This window comes from Mangifera indica, chromosome 6 (assembly GCF_011075055.1).
Source record: "Mangifera indica cultivar Alphonso chromosome 6, CATAS_Mindica_2.1, whole genome shotgun sequence".
Classification (NCBI taxonomy): Eukaryota; Viridiplantae; Streptophyta; class Magnoliopsida; order Sapindales; family Anacardiaceae; genus Mangifera; species Mangifera indica.
The window spans coordinates 13,869,625-13,891,863 of record NC_058142.1 but is presented as its reverse complement, the minus strand read 5'-3'; the positions used below and the strand labels follow the sequence as shown (position 1 = coordinate 13,891,863).

The 22,239-nt window shown below is 31.3% G+C and overlaps 1 protein-coding gene across 1 annotated transcript; it reads left to right on the top strand.

Moving 5' to 3' along the window:
- The first annotated feature begins 7,438 nt into the window (after positions 1 to 7,438).
- Positions 7,439 to 9,010, top strand: LOC123219459 (phospholipase A1-IIgamma-like). Its single transcript, XM_044641438.1, has 2 exons — positions 7,439 to 8,097; positions 8,240 to 9,010. Exons 1-2 carry the CDS (start codon positions 7,531 to 7,533, stop codon positions 8,858 to 8,860), a joined length of 1,188 nt encoding a protein of 395 aa, XP_044497373.1. The 5' UTR covers positions 7,439 to 7,530; the 3' UTR covers positions 8,861 to 9,010.
- The last annotated feature ends 13,229 nt before the right edge of the window (positions 9,011 to 22,239 follow it).

Genomic DNA, 22,239 nt, shown 5'->3' with positions numbered 1-22,239 from the left:
ATAAATTCTAATGGTACCTGAATGGACAATCCTAGATATAGCTAACTCTTGTTTACACTATATAACCTTTGTTTTATGAATTTTATAAATTTTTATACTACTTGAAATATTACAAAACTTGGCAAAGACAAAAAAAAAACATATAAATAGATCACCAAAAAAATATTCAACTTAAAAAGGATATAAAAACTTCTCAAAAAGTAATTTCTTCCACAGCACATGAACACTACCACTGTTTGTAGTTTTGATAGCTCAAGTTTCTAATAATTTTAAAACATCCTATATAACTTATAAAATTACAAAATTTTGCAAAATTAAAGTGAACATATTAATGGTTTACATTAAAAAATATCAACCTGAAAATAATTTAAAAAATCCTGTAAAACGAATTTTTTTCACAAATCAATAACACTACAAAATCTTCCAGACTTAACACTCAATTTTATAACATTTTTAATAAATCATATATGACTTGTAAAATTGCTAAAATTTTTAGAATTAAATGAGACATACAAATTTATTTATAAAAAAATGTTCAAGTTAAAAAAGATTTAGAAAGCTCTAAAAGAAAAATTCTTTTACAAGTCACAAACTTTGTAAAAGAAATTCCAAGTTTGACACTCAATATTATAATTGTTTGAATAAATCATATCTAATTTGTAAAATTACAAAAAATTCCAAAATAGAACTAGACATATTATGTTATATCTAAAAACATATTCAAATTGAAAATGATGTACAAAACTAAAAAAAAAAAAAACTAAACTCTTTCACAGGTGACAAACATTGTCAAAAAATTTCTAGTTTTAACACTTTTAAGATTCTAGTAAATTTTATGAAATTTTTATAATTTATAAAATCATGAAAATTTTTAAAAGGGTTAGTAGTACTTTGTGATATCTTAAATAAAATTTTCAAAAATTTTAGAATACTATAAACTAATAATTTCATTTCATTTAGTCAATGTAAACAAATTACAAGAAATTTCAGGTTTTTATAAAATTTAATTAATAGACAAAATAAAATAAAATAAAATGTATATGAAATATTTTTATAAGAAAGTAGATAAATTCAAGGGTAATATTAATCTTATAAATAAAATCTAAAAATAATATATATTTTTTATTTATTTTATATATTAATATGTTAATATCATAGAATAAAGAGTATACAATGCAAAAAAGACATGTTCTATTCTATAACAGTAAAACTGAATTGTAATTCTAAAAAATACTCTAATCCTTGAATTATAAATCATATTCATACACAAATATTCAAATATTGAGACTAACGGTACAACACTTCCAAACAATACTTTTTTGCTACATTAAATTCTTATTCAACAATGTTTTTTTTTTTTCTCTTAAGGTAGTAATAATAATTTCTCTTATTTTTCTTTTTAGTTTGCTTGGTAGGTTGGATGAAAATTCAAAAAGTTTTAAGATGTTATCACATTTAATCTCCAATTAATGAGAAATATTGGTGAGTTAATTCCTTATTCTTATCCCTAATTTATTTAAAACTTTTACCAAATTCAAATTCATCTGACCCTCTTTAAAATTTAAATCCTAACACATCCCTTACCCTAATATAAAATTTATCCTATTTAAAATAATAATAATAAATGCAGGGTAATACAATTTCTCCTCCTAAAAAATTTTATTCTCAAAATTAGTGCATACCTTAAGAGTTAGGGATATTTTTCCTTTATTTCCACCTCTCCTTCCCACATGGTCTTTTCAAATGAGTGATTTTCCAACACAATTTTACAAATAGAATAACTCTAGCCATAGAAATTACTCCTTTCTATCAATAATTTTTAATGTTTGTTCTTCATATGACAAATCTTCTAATATTTGGATCAGTTGCTAGTCTAGTACATAGGAAGGATAGGATAAATATTTCCTCAACACTAAAATATGAAACACATTGTGAAGCCTTGAGAGACATTGTGGCAAGGCTACACGATATGCAACTGCACCAACCTTTCCAAATTTTCAAGTGGCCTTATAAACCTAAGGCTTACCTTCCCTTTTTTTCCAAATCAAAAAACTCCTTTCCAAGGTGATACTTTTAGGAAAACAAAATCCCCAACCTCAAACTCCAATTCTCACCTACGATGACTAGCATAACGCTTTTGTCTACTTTGAACTGTGCAAAGCCTTTCTCTAATTAACTTAATTTTATCATAATTAATTTGAACAAGTTCTAGCCTAGCAACTTTCTTTCTCCAACTTCATCCCAAAAAATAAGTGATCTACACTTACATCCATAAATAGCTTCATAAGAAGCCATCACAATACTAGAATGAAAATTGTTATTGGAAGCAAATTCTATCAGCGGTCAATGGTCTTCCTCAGAACCATCCAAGTCTAACATACAAGCTCTCACCATATCCTCAAGGTTTTGGATGGTCCTTTTTAATTGATCATCGGTTTAAGGATGGAAGCGATACTAAAACTAAGTTTTTTTCTAAGCTTTATACCAAGCTTTTGATGTAAACTTACCAAAACTTTAAAGGTGAATAGTTGATCTCCATTGAACACAATAGACTGAGGAATTTCATGCAATCTCACAATCTCTCAAATAAACAAGTTAGCCAATTGGAACATATTATTAGTGTTTTCACTGCCAAAAAATGTGCTAATTTGGTTAAATGGTTAACCACTACCCATACAGAATTATATCCCTTTTTCGAATGAGGTAAATCACCCACAAAATCCATTGAAATATGGTCTCATTTCCATTTAGGAATAGGTAATGGCTATAGAAGTTTTCTAGGTCTTTGATGTTTACTCTTCCCTTGTTTACATACCAAACATTTAGAGACATATTTAATAATATCATTCTTCATTTTCTCCATCAAAAGTTATTTCTCAAATCATGATACATTTTAGTAATCCTTGGATGAATGCTATAGGTAGACTCATGAGTTTCACTTAAAATTTCTTTTCTCAAATTATTGTCATTAGGCACACATATTCATTTTCCAAACCTCAAAATGTCATCATTAGCCAATCTGAATTCCAATTTATTACCCTTCTTTACTTCTTCAAAAATCTCTAATAATAACAGATCTTTCTTTTGAGCCACCTTAATCTTCTCAATTGATGTCTATTGAACCTCTATAATTGCTAGTAAATGTAAAACTTTCATCCAAGGTTACCTTTGTCTTTTAGTTGTATTTATGATTGATTATGTTTAATTAATAGTGTGTATGAATTTGGAGTGCACGACCATGTGGGAAGGCCACATGCCTATGTATGTGTTGGTAACGGTAAAATAGTCAATTTCCATTAGAGGTTTGATAATTGGTGAAGTATGGATTATATGCATCCTTATGTATAAGGAGGTACATGCCCATGCATGATGTTCGTACATGGGGTTAGTGCATTTCAATTTTAAATTAGGAGTTGTTTCGTGATGATTTTGAAAATTGCCATTAATGGGTAACGACATACACATTGTGTGTAAATAGTACATACCCATTTATCATGCGTTTCAGTTAAAAAAATAAAAGGATCTCAAACACATTTGGTTGAGGTTGATCATCATTCTCACAAAAAATAGTCATAAAGTTGAGATGGATTTGGAGCCTTGGGGAGCCTTGGACACAAAAGAAAGTATTTGGGAATCAATCTAACCCACGTGAAGACAAGTATTTTGTTAGAAGAATGGTAAGTAAGCAAACCTTATACCTAAGGTTCACTAATTCTATGTTTAATCTAGATTAATTGATTATGTGATGATGGATTTATTTTGTGGATATGTTAATAAATTGAAAAGATAGACTCAATGATTAATTGAAATAACTTGATGCAAGCTTATATGATTCATGTGTATGATTGTGTTCACGTATGGTGTTAGAGATGAAATTTTCTTGAGTGTTATTTGAGATCTATAACGGTTGTAAAGTATTTCAGTAATAGCATGTAACGGATTCTATAGATGGGATCAACATATTATACATTTTAAAGAAAGACAGTGATGTTGAAGATTATTAGTAAGGCAAATAGACATGTTACTTTGTGATTTGGATATATTGAGTTACTGTTTTGATGCATACGGTGATAAAGTTATGAGATTAGTATTGGTATATGGATCAATTTTGATGTTATTCATGATGTTAGATGGACTAGAAAACACATAAAAACATAATTTAAAATTTTGAAATTCAGCAATATACACTCTTGTGTTTTAGGAAAAATTCTCCTCATGTAAAGCGAAGCCAAAGGAATGTAGAATTAGGAATGGACACACGCCCATATAGTATGAGACACATAGTTGAACATGGTTATCTCAATAAGAGAACTGTCAAACTATTTATGAAAGGGAAATGAGGCCAACATCTTACTTGCCTTTTAATAGTCATTTCATCTTTGCTTGGTTGAAGAAAATTTTAGTGATCCACTCTCCTTGATGCTCCTTTGGTCATATTAAAGTCTCTTTTTTTCTTACTAGTTGGCTACGAAAATTGAATTTGCATGACTTAATCATTTAATTTTGCTAGCCAAACGTGATAAACGATCATGCACCTTTTATGCACAAACGTTCTTGCCATTATTTAACTTATCCTGGAGCTATCAGTAAATGTACCTTATCTAATTTTCAAATTCAATGAATGGATAAATGTGCACGTATTCCTATATGCATGGGTGTTTATCACTCTAAAGTTAATATTTTTCGTGCACTTATTGTGAAATGATCATTTTACCATCTATGAGACACAAATAGACATCCACTTTTGTAATGAACAACCGTTCACTCACTCTAACAACTTATACTTATCAAGTCACAAAATTTAGAGAAAAAGACTAAAACAACCTTGTATGTACCCATGGGTGTTAGATAGTCACTTTTTACTTTACTCTTATTATGTAAAACCCCCTCTAAAAGTGTTATCTTCTAAAGGAAGATGTCACTAACTTTGACAAAATGAGCATGCACAACTTAAAAGCATAAACTATATATCAAATACAACCATTCAAATTCACAAAAAATATCATTATATCATAAATTTACGAAAACGTACAAAGGATGTCATATAAAATTAAATTTATCATCCAAATGTATTTAGTGTTTGTAGTCTATAGATCATATCAACACAAACTAGAACATAACACCAATGCCCTTATGCCAGAACTAAACTCGTTAAACACTGCTCACCCTACAACCATCAAGGTCACTTGTACCTATATATATGAAAAAGTCAGGGAGTGAATTCAAAGTCACTTGGTAAGTAGAAGACTAAACTAATATCTTTTTCATAATCATAAAAATTCCCTTAGATCAACTGATCATAACTTTGTTATATAGAGTCTATCCCTAAACTCCCATTAGAATGGTAATGGATCCAATATCTCTCAAATGTAACTCATTTTTGTACTTGAGAAACTCTAGGCTACATAACATATCTCTTGAGGTTTCCTATATCCCACTAGTTGAGTAAAGAATCATTATAGATCCTAAACTGGTGTGACTATATCATCTCTCAGTGCAAGCACTACCATATCATTAAACTATAGTTATATACTAAGTCGATCAAACTAGACTAATACAAGGATTGGCATTTTAGCCATGTAAGCATTTGTTATGTAATCCACTCGTCTAAACCATTGTTGGATTGTCAACTTGTAACTATAACTATGCTCCATTGCGAGCAAGTACCCAACTATGAATACGGTATCCTAGTAAAAGTAGTATAAGAAGTACATATTCATAATGCCTTTTCTAACGATCCTATGATAAATCTAGCACGTATGTATCTCGAGCCTTAGATCACCTCGATCTCATTTAGTTTTCACCTTATACATAACTCATACCCTACAATTATCTCAACTCAACTTCTAGTCCATCTATGATAAAACTAATGAACTTGTCCTTAGTAATTAACTGGCCACTCACAGTTATGCTGTCATAAATCTCAATATTTTTTCTAATATATTCACATATGTTCTTTAACCCATTTGTTAGTGTTTGTAAGCTTGTTTTTAAATGGGTAACTCTCATTCTAGATTCAAAGATAAAAGGACTTTGAAGAGTACTCCTAATCTCATTAGCAGTGACACATTTAGACACGTCAGTGAACATATTCAAGATTCGAAGCTAAAAGCTATGACATTAATACCCTATCATGTTTCTTCCAAACTAAAAACTACAGGCTGTATCTTTTAATCATCTCAAAACAACTCTTGTCTTTAACATACATGAACAGTGAAGGATAAATCACTAACCTAGTTAAATGATCTTCAAGATCAAAAGCTCCTACCCCACCATATTCAGACTTTGTGCTCTCCAATATCAATAGTTGCCTTTTGTTAACTTCAGATTTATCACAAGTATCACCATCCCTGAAACACCTTTGATCTATGCCACTAAAGATGTACCAACACTTTCAACATAGTCATTTCTCTTTGGTGTACTCATGCCATACTGTGTAGCCAATGGATCCATCATCTTGGCACAACTAAATAATGTCATTGATGGCTTACCTAAGGTCATTAATGACATGAACCAGTGAATTGATAAATCTACCTCAACAAGACTGCGACTCCCTCTTGATTATTAGTTGTGACAACATCACAAACCCCTCACATGGCTACCTTGCATCTCCACTAACAGAGACACAAACAGGGTGTCCTCAAGCCAAGCAGCCAAAATCAAGGACCCCAACGCCCGCTCATCCACTACCGTTACAAGAATACAAACTTCTCACATTGCTACCCTTTATTCCACTTGACACAATTCAAAAGTTGTTAAATGGAAAGGAGATCAGCTAGGTTTTGGTAAAAGATTGAAGTCATTCTTGGGCAGAAAGCTTAGAAGAGTTCAATTTTTATTTTTTTTTACAAAAAGAAAATTTAGCCAAAAACCAAGTCGACTATATTGAATATTCCACACATTGGTAATTTTATGGCTGCATATTTCCAAATTTGAATAATTCAATTGCAAAACAAATATTGACGCTCTCCTCCGAAGCCGAGTTGCTTACAACTACAAGTCAATGAAAATCAGTGATAAACCGAGTTGCTTCCAACTACAAGTCAATGAATATGAGTGTGTCTGAAGAAAGAAATGACTTGGACTTCTTCCAAAATAAATTTAAAAGGAAAGTATACGGAAGAAACAAAACAAAGTACTAATCAGACGTTTAATGTAAAATTCATTCAGTTTCATTTTATTCGTGGAAAAGTCTTTAATTACTGCTTCCCCATGTTTAGTGGCCTGAGAGAATGAATCTGCGTGTGCATGAGTCAACAGCAGCGTCAAATTTGATTATTTTGCACGAAAATTCGTTGAAAGAGAGAATTTTTATGGCAATTTCCTAGGTAATTTATCCCCCGCCATTTGTTTGAATGTGTCAATGATCAATATACTCTGTCAACTAACTGAAGTCTATAAATATCGTCCGGCTTTTCTTTGAAAGAACACATTACTCCATCTGCTTTCTCTTTGAAAGAGTACAAACATTACTACATTCTTAATTGATTTTTCAGATTCCAAGGCGCAAAACAAAAGCAAGAGTATTTGATGGGTGACATAACAAAGAACTGGAAACAACTAAGCGGTGAGAATGACTGGGAAGGTCTATTGGATCCTCTTCACATCAATCTCCGTCAATATATAATTCACTATGGCGAGAGGGTTCAAGCTGTTTACGACTCCTTCAATCACGACAAGTCATCTCCATTGTATGGATTTCCTCTATACGCACCCAAAGATCTCTTCTCCAACGTTGGCCTAGAGAAAGGAAATCCTTTTAAGTATACCATCACCAACTATCTCTACGCAATGACAGATATCGATTCCAGCATTGATTGGATTGTAAAGGACCAATCTTCGTGGATCGGTTACATTGCTGTGGCCACAGATGAAGGAAAGGCGGCTTTAGGAAGGAGAGACATTCTCATTTCCTGGAGAGGAACTCTTTTGAGTGGCGAATGGTTGAAGGATGTCAATTGGCCTCTAACTTCAGCTTCAAACTTACTTGGGGACACTCCTCACAATCCTCACCCTCATGTGCACCAGGGATTTCATTCGCTCTACACATCGTCAAACCCAAAATCACAGTACAACAAATTCAGTGCTAGAGATCAGGTACCCATAAATGCTGAGATCATGAGAGAATCCTAATCTTCATATTGAGCATTTACTTAATAGTTTTAATTTGGAATAATATGTGGTCATTTTGCTTTTCAAGTCACTAACGAATACCTTTTCTAACTAATTACTAATGCAGGTACTGCGTGCAGTGAGAAAATTGGTAGATAAATACAAAGACGAGGAAATGAGTATAACAATAACAGGTCATAGCTTGGGTTCAGCACTTGCGACATTGAATGCAGTAGACATAGTTTCGGGAGGATATAATAAACCCACGGGATCGGATAAAGCATGCATGGTCACAGCTTTCGTGTTTGCGAGCCCCAAGGTGGGAGACAAAGGCTTCAAGACTGCATTCAACAAACTCAGCAATCTTCATCTCTTGCACATTAGAAACATCAACGACATAGTTCCTAAATTGCCTTTTATTTTCTACTTTAAAGTGGGAAAGCAGCTAAAATTTGACACTACTAAGTCGACGTACGTAAAAGCTGATAATGCTAAGGAAATAGGTGCTTTGCATAATTTAGAGAATTATCTTCATGGAATTGCAGGGACGATGTCAGAAGGGAGTGGTAAATTTGAACTGATTGTTAAACGTGATATTGCACTCGTGAACAAAGGAGCAGATCTTCTGAAGAGTGAATTTGGTGTACCACCTGAATGGTGGGATCCTATGATGAACAAAAGAATGGTTCAACAGAATGATGGCTCCTGGAAGTTGGAGTATTATGTTCCAGAGTATCCTAGTGCCTAATATTTTTGAGAAAAAAATGTAATGTTGCAGGACTCAGCTTGGGGGTGCTAATGAAAGCTTTGTTTTGTAGTTTTTGGCTATTTAATAATTCATTTATTGGCTTGTAGCTCGGTATAACTATAATCAATAAAATGCCTTTTTCTTTTTCCATTTTTTATACTATGTTATATTTATAGAAGAAATAGGTCGATATTAGAATTGCAAATATGGCTACAATGACATGCGTCCTCCTGAAATTTGGAGATAAATTGGACATTGTAACTAAATATATGATGCAAGTTGGTTTTCTATTAGAGTTTGTGAGTACAGTTATCATGTAAATAAAATCAAGGGCCAATTTATCAATTTATCGATACATTACATGCCGAAATTAATCACACAACGGAATAAAAATAATAAAAAGTTAAAACGGTAAAGGGGAAATAGTATTCTTACATCCATGGGACCAACTCCAACCAATTTTAATTAACTAAACTTATCAAAATGTCAAATACAAGAAGTTTGGTCAAATGACACATCACCAACGTGCTCTGATAAACCCTAAGCACAGAGAGCTTTTTTGTCCTCTTATGCAAATACAATTGTTTTTGGGTTCTAGCAAACTTTGAGTACGGTCAAACCTTCATTGTTGTTTTGTATAAATATCAAATAGCTCACTTACGCTTAGTTCTAAAAACATGAATTCTCACCATCAAAAAAAGACCAAGGAGTTGCCTACACTGATATATCATATATACACCCTATGAGTATTTTAATAAAATGTTTGTGAATTTATCATACTATGAGTGTAATCCGAAAGAAGTTTTTACAATTTGTTTATATTGTTTAATTAAAATATTGAATTGTTCTAAGACTACAAATTCCTTACAATTGATGCACATTTATTTGATTCCGCATCATGATCTCAAGCAATCAAGGTTGTTAGTTGATTGAGCTCATTTTTCTTTTTATTTTCAACAAACTAGTGACTCAGCTCTTTCAAAGTGACACCTTTTGAAGCCATTCCAAAATAAAAGTGATTGATCATTCAAGCAAATCAGAATGAAAAGTAAGCTAATGAAAGTATTCTCAAATGGTGAACAAGAATACGTATTTGGGGTTTAAAATATGTGAAATTGATAAAAGTACATTTAAATCATTTATTTAGTATTGGATAATAAAGCAATCTAACAACCCAAAAAAACATCAAATTATGTTTACAAGTGGTTGAGCATGTGACCACAACTAATAATAATATTTCCTCGAAGGAAAAACTGATCACAAGGAAATTTTTAAAGAGATCGAGCACAAATTGACAAACCTTTTCTTAATAAAAGAAATTTAAGTTCAAATCACCATTGAAAAAAAAAATTCACAGGGGGTACATCATCTTTTGAGCACGCCCCACCACCCCCACCATGCAAACACCGCTCCCTATTGTTCCCATTCATGTAACTTTGTGTAGCTCTCACACTTACAATGAGGTAACCCTCTCCACAATAGATCTTCCAAAACATAAGGAACAATACATTAAAAAAGATTAATCAAACATGACTTTCACACTCCAAGGTGAACTTTGAGTGTCAACATGACACTTAATAAGATTCGGTCATGCATGACCAAGCAATATTAAATTATACATTTATTGATCATTATATTAATTAATTCTAATTGAATCAGAACAATTAACTTCCTCAAGTTTACAAAAGTTTGAAAATCAAGTGTCTTGGTGAATAAGTTAGTCAATTGTGCATTAGTACGAATGCAATCTAAACAAACAGTTTTCTTTTTCAACACTCTATGAAGTGAAGGTTTTCTCAGTAGTACCTCTTTTGTTGCCATGATCAACAAGACAAGTAGTTAGTCTTTTACCAAACTCTTGGAGCTTGATTGAAACCATATAGTGCCTATTTAAGTTTGCACACATGACCATGCAAGTGAGGATCCTCAAATCCAACAGCTACTCCACATATACTTATTTCATCAAGAAACCATTCAAAAAAGCACTTTTACATCCATATGATATAGTTTAAATTTTAAACAACAAGAAAGTGCAAGCATCAATTGTTTCTATTTGATTGTATCCTTGAGCAACAAATGAAGCCATATTCCTTACAATATTACCAAACTCATCAAATTTGTTTTAAAAATACTCATTTGGTTCTAATGACATTTTCATCAGTTTGTCATAATATAAGACTCCATATGTCATTCCGCTTGACTATTGCTCAAGTTTTTCTTGCATAACAAAAATCCAACAATCATTCATCAAGGTTTTTTTTGCAATTTTTCGGCTTTATCAAAGAGACAAAACATAAATGATTTATATCATTTTTCAATTTTCTCCTTGTAACCATTACCTCTTCTAAATTCCCTATTATAATTGATGGTGAACGAACTTTATGATGGAGTTTCCCTTCTTGATCTTCTCTAAGGTTAAGTAGCTTCCTCTATTATTTTCAATGTTGTAGGAAGTTTGAAAAGATTCAACTTCTCAATCAACTTAGTGGTTAGAACTTCTTGTATGTACTTCAGAAGTAGAAGATATGGTTATAGTAAAGTTTGGTGTTAGCACAAAACTTTTGATCTCATCTTCCTTTAAGTCTTTACATAATTTTCCTCTTCACAAAGCACAACATGTATAGATTCTATAATCTTCTCAATTTGCATATTATAGATTTTATAAGATCTACTGTTAGCTAAATAACATAAAAATATTCCATCTTTTATAGCATCAAATTTTCTTAAATGTTATCTATCATTAAATATGTAACACCTAAACCTAAAAATATAAATATAAGATTGAAAGGACTAGGTGCCCTAAGCTCATACTAGATCTGATCAAGTCAATTTCAACTCCTTACAAGGTCAAAACTGAAATCAAATATGTAACATTTGATGAATAATATTCATTTAGTTTTGCAACCCTAATTTGAATTTCTTCATGGTATTAAAGTGACAAAAGTCCTTCTATTTTTTTCAACTCTAAAATTTGTTTCTTTAATTTTTTAATTTTGTATTTAAAAAAAAAAAACCTATTTTCTTTACTTTCTTTCTCTCCCTAAGTTCATGTCGTTCTTTCTCTCTATGTTGCACGACACCCCTTTATCTCCAAGAAGCATCACACTGAGACCAAGCATCTCGCACTTTATTCTATAAGTCGGTTCTTCTCTTTTCCAGTTTAACACTTCTCCCCTCCTGTGGATGAGTTATCTTATTCCAGTCTCTTTTGCTCTTGAGTTCTTTTCACCAGTCGCCTTTTTCAATCGTCTAATCATCAGTCTATATGGTTGATTTGAGAACAACTCCGATTTAGATGCCTCTCGGTAGTCCTCCCCTTAGTTTCTTATTGTTGACCACTTCTTCTCCTACCTCAATTCTTATTGTTTCCGTGGGGACTACTTCTTTTCATCATATCTTCCTCTAAGCATGATTTCTCTGACTATTCCTAGCTCTTGTGCCTCGCTCCCTATAATGATTAATATTGGTAGCTATTTTTCCTTGCTCATGGTACGCGATATGTATCTTGCATAGAAGTCTCAATTTATGAATGTACTTGCCATTCATCATTTATAATATTTGATTGTTGGTGATACACATCCTCCACCATCATTACTTCTTGATGGCTCTTCTAATTTGGCTTACTTACATCGGTTACTAGCCAACAAATTACTTTGACTTGGATTAAATCAATAGTATCACCTATAATTATTCAGTTTTTGTTGTTACCCTATGTTATTATTGTTGAAACATTGTCTCTGATTGATCGATGTCCGAATTCAATTTTGAGAATTCATCTTTGCTCCCTCCATGACAAATTGCAAACTCTCTAAAAAGCTTTTAATCAGACCATGATTGATTATCTCATTGATGCCAAGTTTATATTTGACTCTCTTGCTATAGTGGGATTTCCTATTCTGGATGTCGATTTTGTAAAGTATGTCATTAATGATTTAGGTCCCAAATACCAACTGTTTATCACATCTTTGCTTTTTCATCCTTTTATAACTTTTGATGAATTATATAATCTTCTCCTTCTTGAGGAGCATTTTCACAAGAACATATTCAGGTATATCCTATCCAGATGTTGCTATGGCTATGGCTATGGCTTGATCATCCTCAAAATCTTCTGGTTCCTCTAACTTTTCTAGCAAACACAACTCTTATTTCTGTGGTGGTAATAATTGTTGGCATAGGTGTAGGCGTGGTCATGGCCATAGGAGCGGCGCTTAGTCTACTCCTTCATAACCTATGTATCAGCCTCCCTTGGTCCTGACTCGACTAGTGTTCTTCCTTAAGGGCCTTGTCAAATTTGTGACAAACATGGGCACTCTGCTCGGGTTTTTCCACAACAAGGAAACTTTACATATATAGCTGATTTTATGGCTACTTTTTTTGCTGCTATGTTCTTATTCAAATTAGTTTATAGACTCTAGAGATATACATCATATGACACCTAGTGCTTCAATTTTCATCCTCTCCTTACCATTCCACTGGTATGTCTTCTGTGATTATTGGAAGTGGTCATTCATTGTCAAATCACATCAGAGGTCTATTTGTCTCCTAAATTACCTTACTATCCATTTATTTCTATGATGTATTGTGTGTTACATCATTCTATAAAAATTTGTTATCCATTCATAAGTTTACCTTTAACATTAATTTCGTATGTCTTATTGACTCATATGGTTTTTTTATTAAGGATAAATAGATAGGTCAAATTCTTTTTTCTAGTTGTAATAATAATATCTGTATCAATTTACTTCTCTTATTACTATCGTCTATTCCTCTATTCATGTCTCATCTAATGTTTTGGAGTAGTCTTTTGTATTCATGAAGTACCCTTCTGGGTTCATAGACCTTAGTCAACCATCCCATATTTGTCATCTTATTAAGGCAATCTATGCCCTTAAATAGGCAGCTTGAGTGTGGCATCAATTGTTATATTCCTTTTTACTTGACTTTGGGTTTGTCAACAGTCATTCTAATCCCTCACTCTTCATTCATCGTACCTTCACATCAGTTGCGATTATATTTATTTATGTGGATGATTTGGTTATTACTTGCTCTAATACATCAGTTGTTACAGAATATGTTTCTACTTTATGTTCTACCTTTGCTTACTAGAGTTTGAGTGCCTTCAATTTCTTCCTTGGTATGGAAGTTGTTCGACAGTCCATGACTTTGCATCTATCTCAATGGCGTTACATGGTGGATTTGCTCTGTCAATTCCAACTTGGCTCGTATGGTCCTTATGCCACCTCTCTTATTAATTTCAAGGTATCACCATCTATTGATGATGATTTTCCCAGACCCTACACTCTATCATAGCATGATTGGTGGCTTATAGTATCTTACTCTTATTCGGCCTGATATCGTCTTTGTTCTCAATCAAGTAGCTCAATGCCTCTCTACACCTACTCACAAAGACATGCGTGTAGTTAAGCATATTTTTGAATGCATTAAGGGTTCTTTATGTCATGGCCTCATATTTCTTTGTGACTTTAATCCTCATCTTATTGTCGACTCTAATGTTGATTAAGTTGTTGATGTTTCCACACACCACTTTGTTATTAGTGGTTACATTTTTTTTTTAGATGCAACCTTATATATTAAACCACCAAGAAACCAGTTGTTGTGTACTAATCTAATGTCGAGTTAGAGTTATGTGTCCTCGCACATATGATTGTTGATGTTTGATGGTTTTGCATCTTTTACAGGAGCTCAAAATTCCACTTCATTCATCTCCACCTTTGTTGTGTGACAATCAGTTAACTCTGCACATGACTACCAATCTTGTGTTTCATGCTTGCACTTAGCATATTGTCATTAATCTACCTTTCATTTGTGAGTTGGTTGCTCATGGGTTTATTCGACTTTGACATGTTCTTACCATATCTCAACTTGTCTATATATTTACAAAAGGACTGTCTCATGAACACTTTATCTCCTTGTGTCATCAATTGTAGCTCCATGAACTATCGCTGCAATTGTATGGGAGTGTTAAATAAAATATTTATCTTATTATTTCATGTGTAATTAGTTTTAATTATTTACTAGGATTAGTATTCCCTATACGATTCATATTATTGTTCATATTAAGATTCAAAATTCTATTAATATTCAGAGTGTCTTGTAATATTATAAATTTTACTTCATTTGATGAATAATATTCATTTAATTTTACAATCGCAAATCGAATTTTTTCATCCCCAAACTTGGTTCAACTCTTAGATAACCTTAAAAGCCAAAATTACATAAACAAACTTTTATCTTGAAAATGTTAGTAAAATTGAGACACTATGAGATAAAAGTGCTGAAAAAGAGAAATGGAACTAAGGGATAAAAGGGTTACCTTGAAAGAGCCTTAATTTTTGGGTCACTTTTTAAGTGAACCCTTCAATACTAGTCAAATAAAATTTTCTGTCAAATTTGATAAGGATTTATTAGTTTGATCCTTCACACTTCACAATACTGGTTTATAGGTTTTGCAGTATCTCTGTGGAAATTTTTGGGCTTCTGGAAGTGGACTCCATAGGGTTTGCTAAATTGGTTTTCCAAGGTCCACTAATCTTAGGCCAGAGTTTTTAGGCCATTGGTTAAGTTGTCTTTTTCATCTTTATGTTGTAAGAGGGGCAAATTTTATATATTATGTGTGTCCATTAGTCAATCGATCATGTCACTCTTACGGGAGATTGGACTTGATCATAGATACATAGGAATATAATACAATAATAAATGAGGGATTAAAAGGATGTTAGTATTATCGAGTAAGTTTGAGATACTGTAAGACTAACTTTTTATCATTTTATTCAAGTTGAAACGACTATGTTATTCCTAACAAATGTATAGTAAATTAGCTCCTAAAGTAGGTTGCAAGACACATTTATCAATATGAATTACTCTATTGTGTGAGATTTCTGTGTAAAAGTTCTTAGATTTGAATTACCCCATCATGTATGAGTGGGAGATATTTGATCTAGTCCACCCATGATTGATTGACCCACTCAATTAAAGTTAAAAGATGTCTTTTTTTTAATAATCCTTATATTAAAAATAACTTCTTTGCTCTTGGCAGTTATTGAAGTTAATTGTCTCTCTTTCTTTTCAATAAAAAAGTCATGTAACTTTAAGAGTATGTAAGTTCTGTTTTAATAGAACTCTCAAAACACGCTCTTTTTACTGTTTCTCCTCTCTGGAATATTTCTCATAGAAAATAGAAAGGCAAATTAAGCAAAGTGTGTTATGGGTTGTTAATTAAAACATATCGGATTACTAATCATCATCAGAGTACAAGATATTGAATCTGGGTATGTTTTTTTTATGATCTTGGATTTTTTTTGTTTCTACTAACAAGAGATATACAATATGCTCTCAAAGTCGTGGCCACCATTACAGATTTTGAGCTAATAACCAACATGTTTGGTGCAAATAACAACTATTTGAACATGGGATTCTCACAATAGGGTCATGATAAGTAAAGGCTTTGGCATTGATGAAGAATTGAACTAAGCAATTTTGATATACGCTCGTAAAACCAAGGTATATGATGCATTTGTTTTATTGTAGACTATGTTGGAGACTCATTGTGTGGAGTTTCTTTGATCTGTTAAGCATTGGAGAAAGGTTTCATAGACTGAAGAAGAAGTAGTCCATGGAGTAAAAGAAACAGTGGAATAAAATAAGTTAATTTTTCCATTAGTGTGTGGTGACTGGTTTGTAAAGAGTTTCTCAAATACAATCATGAATAATGTAGTGAAATTTGGTAAAGTTAAGTAGAGGAGTAGTAGATGCGAACAAGTAAGACAAGCATAAACATTGACTCATAAAATGTGAGAATAATCAGATGACCAAAGCACTTATTCCTACCCAAGTTTTAGTCGACCCCAAGCACTCACCTCTAGGGTTTTAAAAACTCAAATTCTCACCTATCATCCAACTGCAGTTAATTTTTTTTGTTAATTGTAAGGGTAAAATCATCATCATACTATTAATATTAAAATAAATAAAATTACATCTTATTTTCCCGTCTTAGTTTAAAAAACTAACGATTTTTCTCACCTAAAATTTTAAAAACTTGCATTTTCCACCTATTAAGGTTGGTTTTTTCATTTGGGCTTTCTGGTGACCAATTGATTTTGATTGTTGGCTAGTCATTTGTGCATCTTTCTCCCCAATGGTTTCTTTGCATGAAAACCACCAAAATTTGGTCAAAATGAAAATCTATGGGACATTGCATAGATTTATGCATTGTCAATCATTTGTGCATTGACCAGTCTGATGACTCACAGATCCATGTGACATTGCACAAATATGTGCAATGTTGTCTAACTATTTTAAGAAGATTTTGGATGGTTTTCATTTCAGGAAACCACTGGGAGGGAGGTGCATAGAAGATCGGCCAACCATCAGAACTGATTGATTGTTAAAGAGCCTAAATGAAAAAATCAAACACTAACAAGGAGAAATGCAACTTTTCAAATTTTTGGGTGGGGAAAACTGTTAATTTTTTATATTAAGAGGAGAAAATGAAATGTAATTTTATTTATTTTAATATTAATGATAAAATAATAATTTTACTCTTATAATTAAAACCTTATATATGGGTGTTTGAGAAGAAACTAAAACTTGGGTGGGAATAAGTCTTTTGACCTAATCACTCTGATAGTGATGGGGATCATAGTTAGTAAATATACATATTATTCATGTTCCTATATTATTCGTGTATTAAACATGTTCAAACCAAAAAGTATTAAATACGTATTTCATATCTTTCCCATATTAAACACGAATTATATGTTATATTTTTCGTTTGTCATATTTTTTAATTTTTGGCTAAACGTAAAGTGCAAAATTGTCACTTCTATTTTTACTTATTTATGAAAATGACACTCTCATTTTAAAAAAAAAAAACCCTACAACATTTCTTTCTTAGTTCTCAACCCTAATTTTGCGTTTTTCTCCCCTATGACTTAAACAATGATTCAGTCTAATCTAAAGTTTGAAATCCAAACTAATTAATTTGTTTATTTTTTCAATTAGCTGGTACGTTACTTATTATATAAAGAATTTTGATTATATATTATGTTATATTATATTTAATAGTTAATTAAATATTTTACATTTTAATTGTTATATTGATTTTCAATAAGAAATTCGTAAAATGTACTAAAATTATTATAATATTATCATATTTTTAAAAACAAATTATTGACGATGTACCATATTGAACTCCTATATTCATGTTTTATGCTTTTCTTGTATGCAAATTTTATGCGTTTTTTTTACAAACATATTTTTCATAATTCATTGTATTATACCCGTATAATTCATGACTAGGGTGGGGATGACAAGATAAGAAGTTCAAAAAAAAAACTAATTTTTTTTCTTGATTCAAACAATTTTCGAACATTTTGGGTGAAATAAAAAAAATGAGTTTATCATTAAAATTTTAAAAAGTCATGTAAAAATTCCACATGTTGTATAAAAGACTTCATGTGATCCCCCAAAACTTACACAAAATTACATTTACCGTTTAATTACACAATTTGTCAGTCTAATTAGTAAAGACACGAATAATTCATATTTAATTTGCATACTAAATATAGTGTTTTGAATTTTTAAACTCAAAACGTATTAAACGTGTATTTTACACATTTTCCATATTAAACACATATCAAACAGTTGTTTTATTCATTTTTTGTTTTTTTAATTTTTAAAGAAATCCAAAATGACATTGTTTCGATGCCCAAGGTAAAATACAAAAGTGTCCCTCTAATTTTCAATTAATTACCATAATGTCAACCCATTTTTTTCAAGTGCCTAACCTCTCCATTCATCACATCAAATCCGTATTCATAACAACATCAAATTTTTTTGTATAAAATTTTTTACAGCAGATCGATGTTTTTCTTTTTATGAGGCTCAACACCTTAACTGTATTATTCTCCAAAAAGGTAAATTTTCATTATCTTTTTCTTCGCTTATTTGTAACTTCGTCATGTGTGTAATTCATTTATTGTCTAATATATGGATTGATTTGAGGCACCAATCTTTCATTAATTTTGTTACATATATCACTTGGATGGTGTAGTGGTTAAATATGATGTATTATATTATATTAGTTTTAATAGTCAATTAAATATTTCACATATGAATTATTATATTGATTTTAACAAAGAGATTAATGAAAAGTGATAAAATTATTATTGATATTGTCATATTTTTAAAAATATAGTACTGACGATATGTTGTATTAAACTCGTATGTACATGTTTTGTATTTTTTTAATCCAAATTTTATAGCCATTTTTTTTTACAAACATATTTTCACCATTCACTATATCATACCAGTATAATTTATGTACCCTTTTTTCATGTTCTCGTATTTACCAACTAGATTTGCAAGTTTAGTGTAAATTTGTAACAATGTTTTTAAAATCGGACCAATGATTGAACCGCTTGTTTCAATGGTTTATGGTTCGACTGAAAACATGTTAGTTCAACTTATTATCAAATTATAATGAACAGATTTTTTTTTTTAAATTTGTAAAAAAACTAAATCAATCAGGATATTTAAACCTATGGTGATTAAAACATATCATTTTTAAAGAGTGATAATTATTTATTTGATTTCAATAAAATAATTAGAAGAAAAAAGTCTCTATCTCATAATATTGAAAAAATATATAATTCTACAAATCAGTGTCTATAAAAAAAATTTCATTTTATTTGAGTGAAAATTACTTATCTAATTCCAATTAAACAACTAGATGAAAAAAATATCCTCATCTCAAGACAGGGACAAAAAAAATAATTCTATAAATCATTGTGTACAAAAGATTTTTTAATAGATATAAGATATTTTTCTTTTTTATTTTATTTTTAAACTTATATTTTCTTTATAAACCTTTAAAAATTTATTCAATCTAATATAAAATAATTAAATTATCTAAAAATAATTAAAATTTGAAAACCGGTCAATTTTTCGCATAAGTATGGAGGGGGTTTACGCTAGTTTTATGAAACCACCTAATACTCACATTTCAAATATGGAGTGATTTGTAATGTGAGTTTTAGGTAGTTTCTGAAAATTTTATGTGACGTTCGCAAAACTAGCGAAAACCCCCTCCATACTTATGCAAAAAATTACCAAACCAGCTCCAAAGTCCGTACTCTCATAAAACATGCCAAACCCCCTCCAAACTCGCACAAAGCATTCATCTGCTCCCAGTCGCGTAAAAAAATTCATATACGCCAAGGAAAAAAGTACGCAACCTGGGTTTAAAAATTTTATGAGCTGGGTGTATTTTTTGTCATTCATGTTGAACTTTTTTTCCAACTTTTTGCATCCTGAAATCTCTAAAACTATTTACAAACTTATGTAAAACATATTATGCACTATTTAAAGTTAAGATTCATCTTCATACTAGTAATATTTTTCACTTGTTTTAAGATTTTGAGTGTGAGATAATCTAAATAAGAGTTTTAGATGGATTAGATTATGTTTTGTTTCAGGGTTTTGATGAATCATTAAATATAATCACACACAAGGTTTTAAGGACTAGATTAGATCATAAACCATTTTGAAGTCTAGTTCTGATTGAACCAATCAAACTGATTTGATTGACTCATCCAACCGGATGTTTTATTTTATGCAAAATTATATAGTTGTCAACATACATTATAACACATAAAATTATGTAATCATCAACAACATACATACCAATAGAAAACATACAAAGAAGGGACCACACTGAACCGGACATACTCAAAATAAATTACATAACAACATATATAACAAATCTATAATACTTCATATAAGTCCATTTATCTGTAAACGGTTATCATTAATGAATTTTTGTCAGATAAAATGATAAAATATACAATTTATATGGTAATAAAAGAATTTAATTTTCAATACATATTATAATCGTTACATCAAAGGAAAAACTAAAACCTATGCCTCTTTTAATTATGGTATCAAATACTTTTATTTGAAGGTAAAGAAATTGTCAATGCACCATCAAAATACACACTTTTTTTATTCTTCTTCAGCCAGCTCATCCTTTGCGTGGCAAGGGCCCTTTTTTCCTTCTTCAACCAACATTGTCCTTTGGCAGATCAAATATGATGATGATGATGATCAGAGTGATGGGATGGTAGTGGTTTCACGATCTATCAAACCAGCAGAGACGTCACACAGAAGCAAACCAGCATGCAGAGCTGAAGTTGAAGAAGATATAATCCCTTTTTTTTTTTTTCTCTTAAACTTTAAAAACTAAAAATTTCCTCTAACCAAAGTTTTAAAAAATAATAATTTTCTCCTAAAATTTAATTTTTAAATCTCCGATGTCATCTCTAACGCTATTGTTAATAACTTATCTCTCCCAAATTTTCTCTTCCTTCGGCGGTCTCTCTCCACCTATTTAGACACTCAATCAATGTCGAATGAGGTTTGGGGGAAGATGGGAAACGAAAACGAGATTTTGTCTTGGTCCTGTAAAAATTTTGGTCTGGTAAGAAAGTGTTATGGTAAAATTGTAATTTGATCTTATAAAAAAGTGCTTTGTAAACCTAATGACGATACAGTAGTGCTTAGGGTAAAAAGGTATTTGTGATTAAACATTTAAAATTTGAGGGTCCATTAATTCATTTTTCCTCTTTTAAGGTTCCGTTTGATAAGAAATATAAAAAATTACCATACGAATGTCGACTTGGAAACCTTACGATAACCTAGCGAGTGATATTGTGCGCATTAATTTATAATTTTTTTGAAGGAGGTGTGGAACATGACTTTCATAAATGAATCAAATAAGCAAGGCTTAAATTCCACCAACCCTAACAGAAAATATTGATGACTATTAATTTCAAGTTGAAAAAGAAAAGACCTAGTCAGCTGAAGGACAAAGTTTAGCCGCCTATCTTTATCATAGTTTCTTGCACTTCTTCTGGCTCTTAGGCAGGTGATAATTGTAACATCTCTGGTCTAATAATCTGGTTCATTGTCAAGCTATTATCTACTTTGAACACACAGTTCATCATAGTTTTATTTTTAGGTTTTGCAACCCAAAATTCGTTTTAATAGTTTAAGGAGCTCACAGGCTATTTAACCAGTCAAATCTCTCACCACTAACTGATGTGGGATACATAGACAGACCTAGCATCTCTCCCATGCTTTGTTGATGTGCAATTTGCCTAAAGGTATCACACACACCCCCCTTACGGGACTCAGCCCTCGCTAACGTTTGCCCTACCATCATTCAGAGGACGCATAGAGCCACTCTTATACCATTTGTAACATCTTTGGTCTAATAACCTAGCCCACTATCAAGATATTATCCACTTTGAATACACAGTCCATCATGGTTTTTTTTTTGGGTTTTGTAACCCAAAATACGT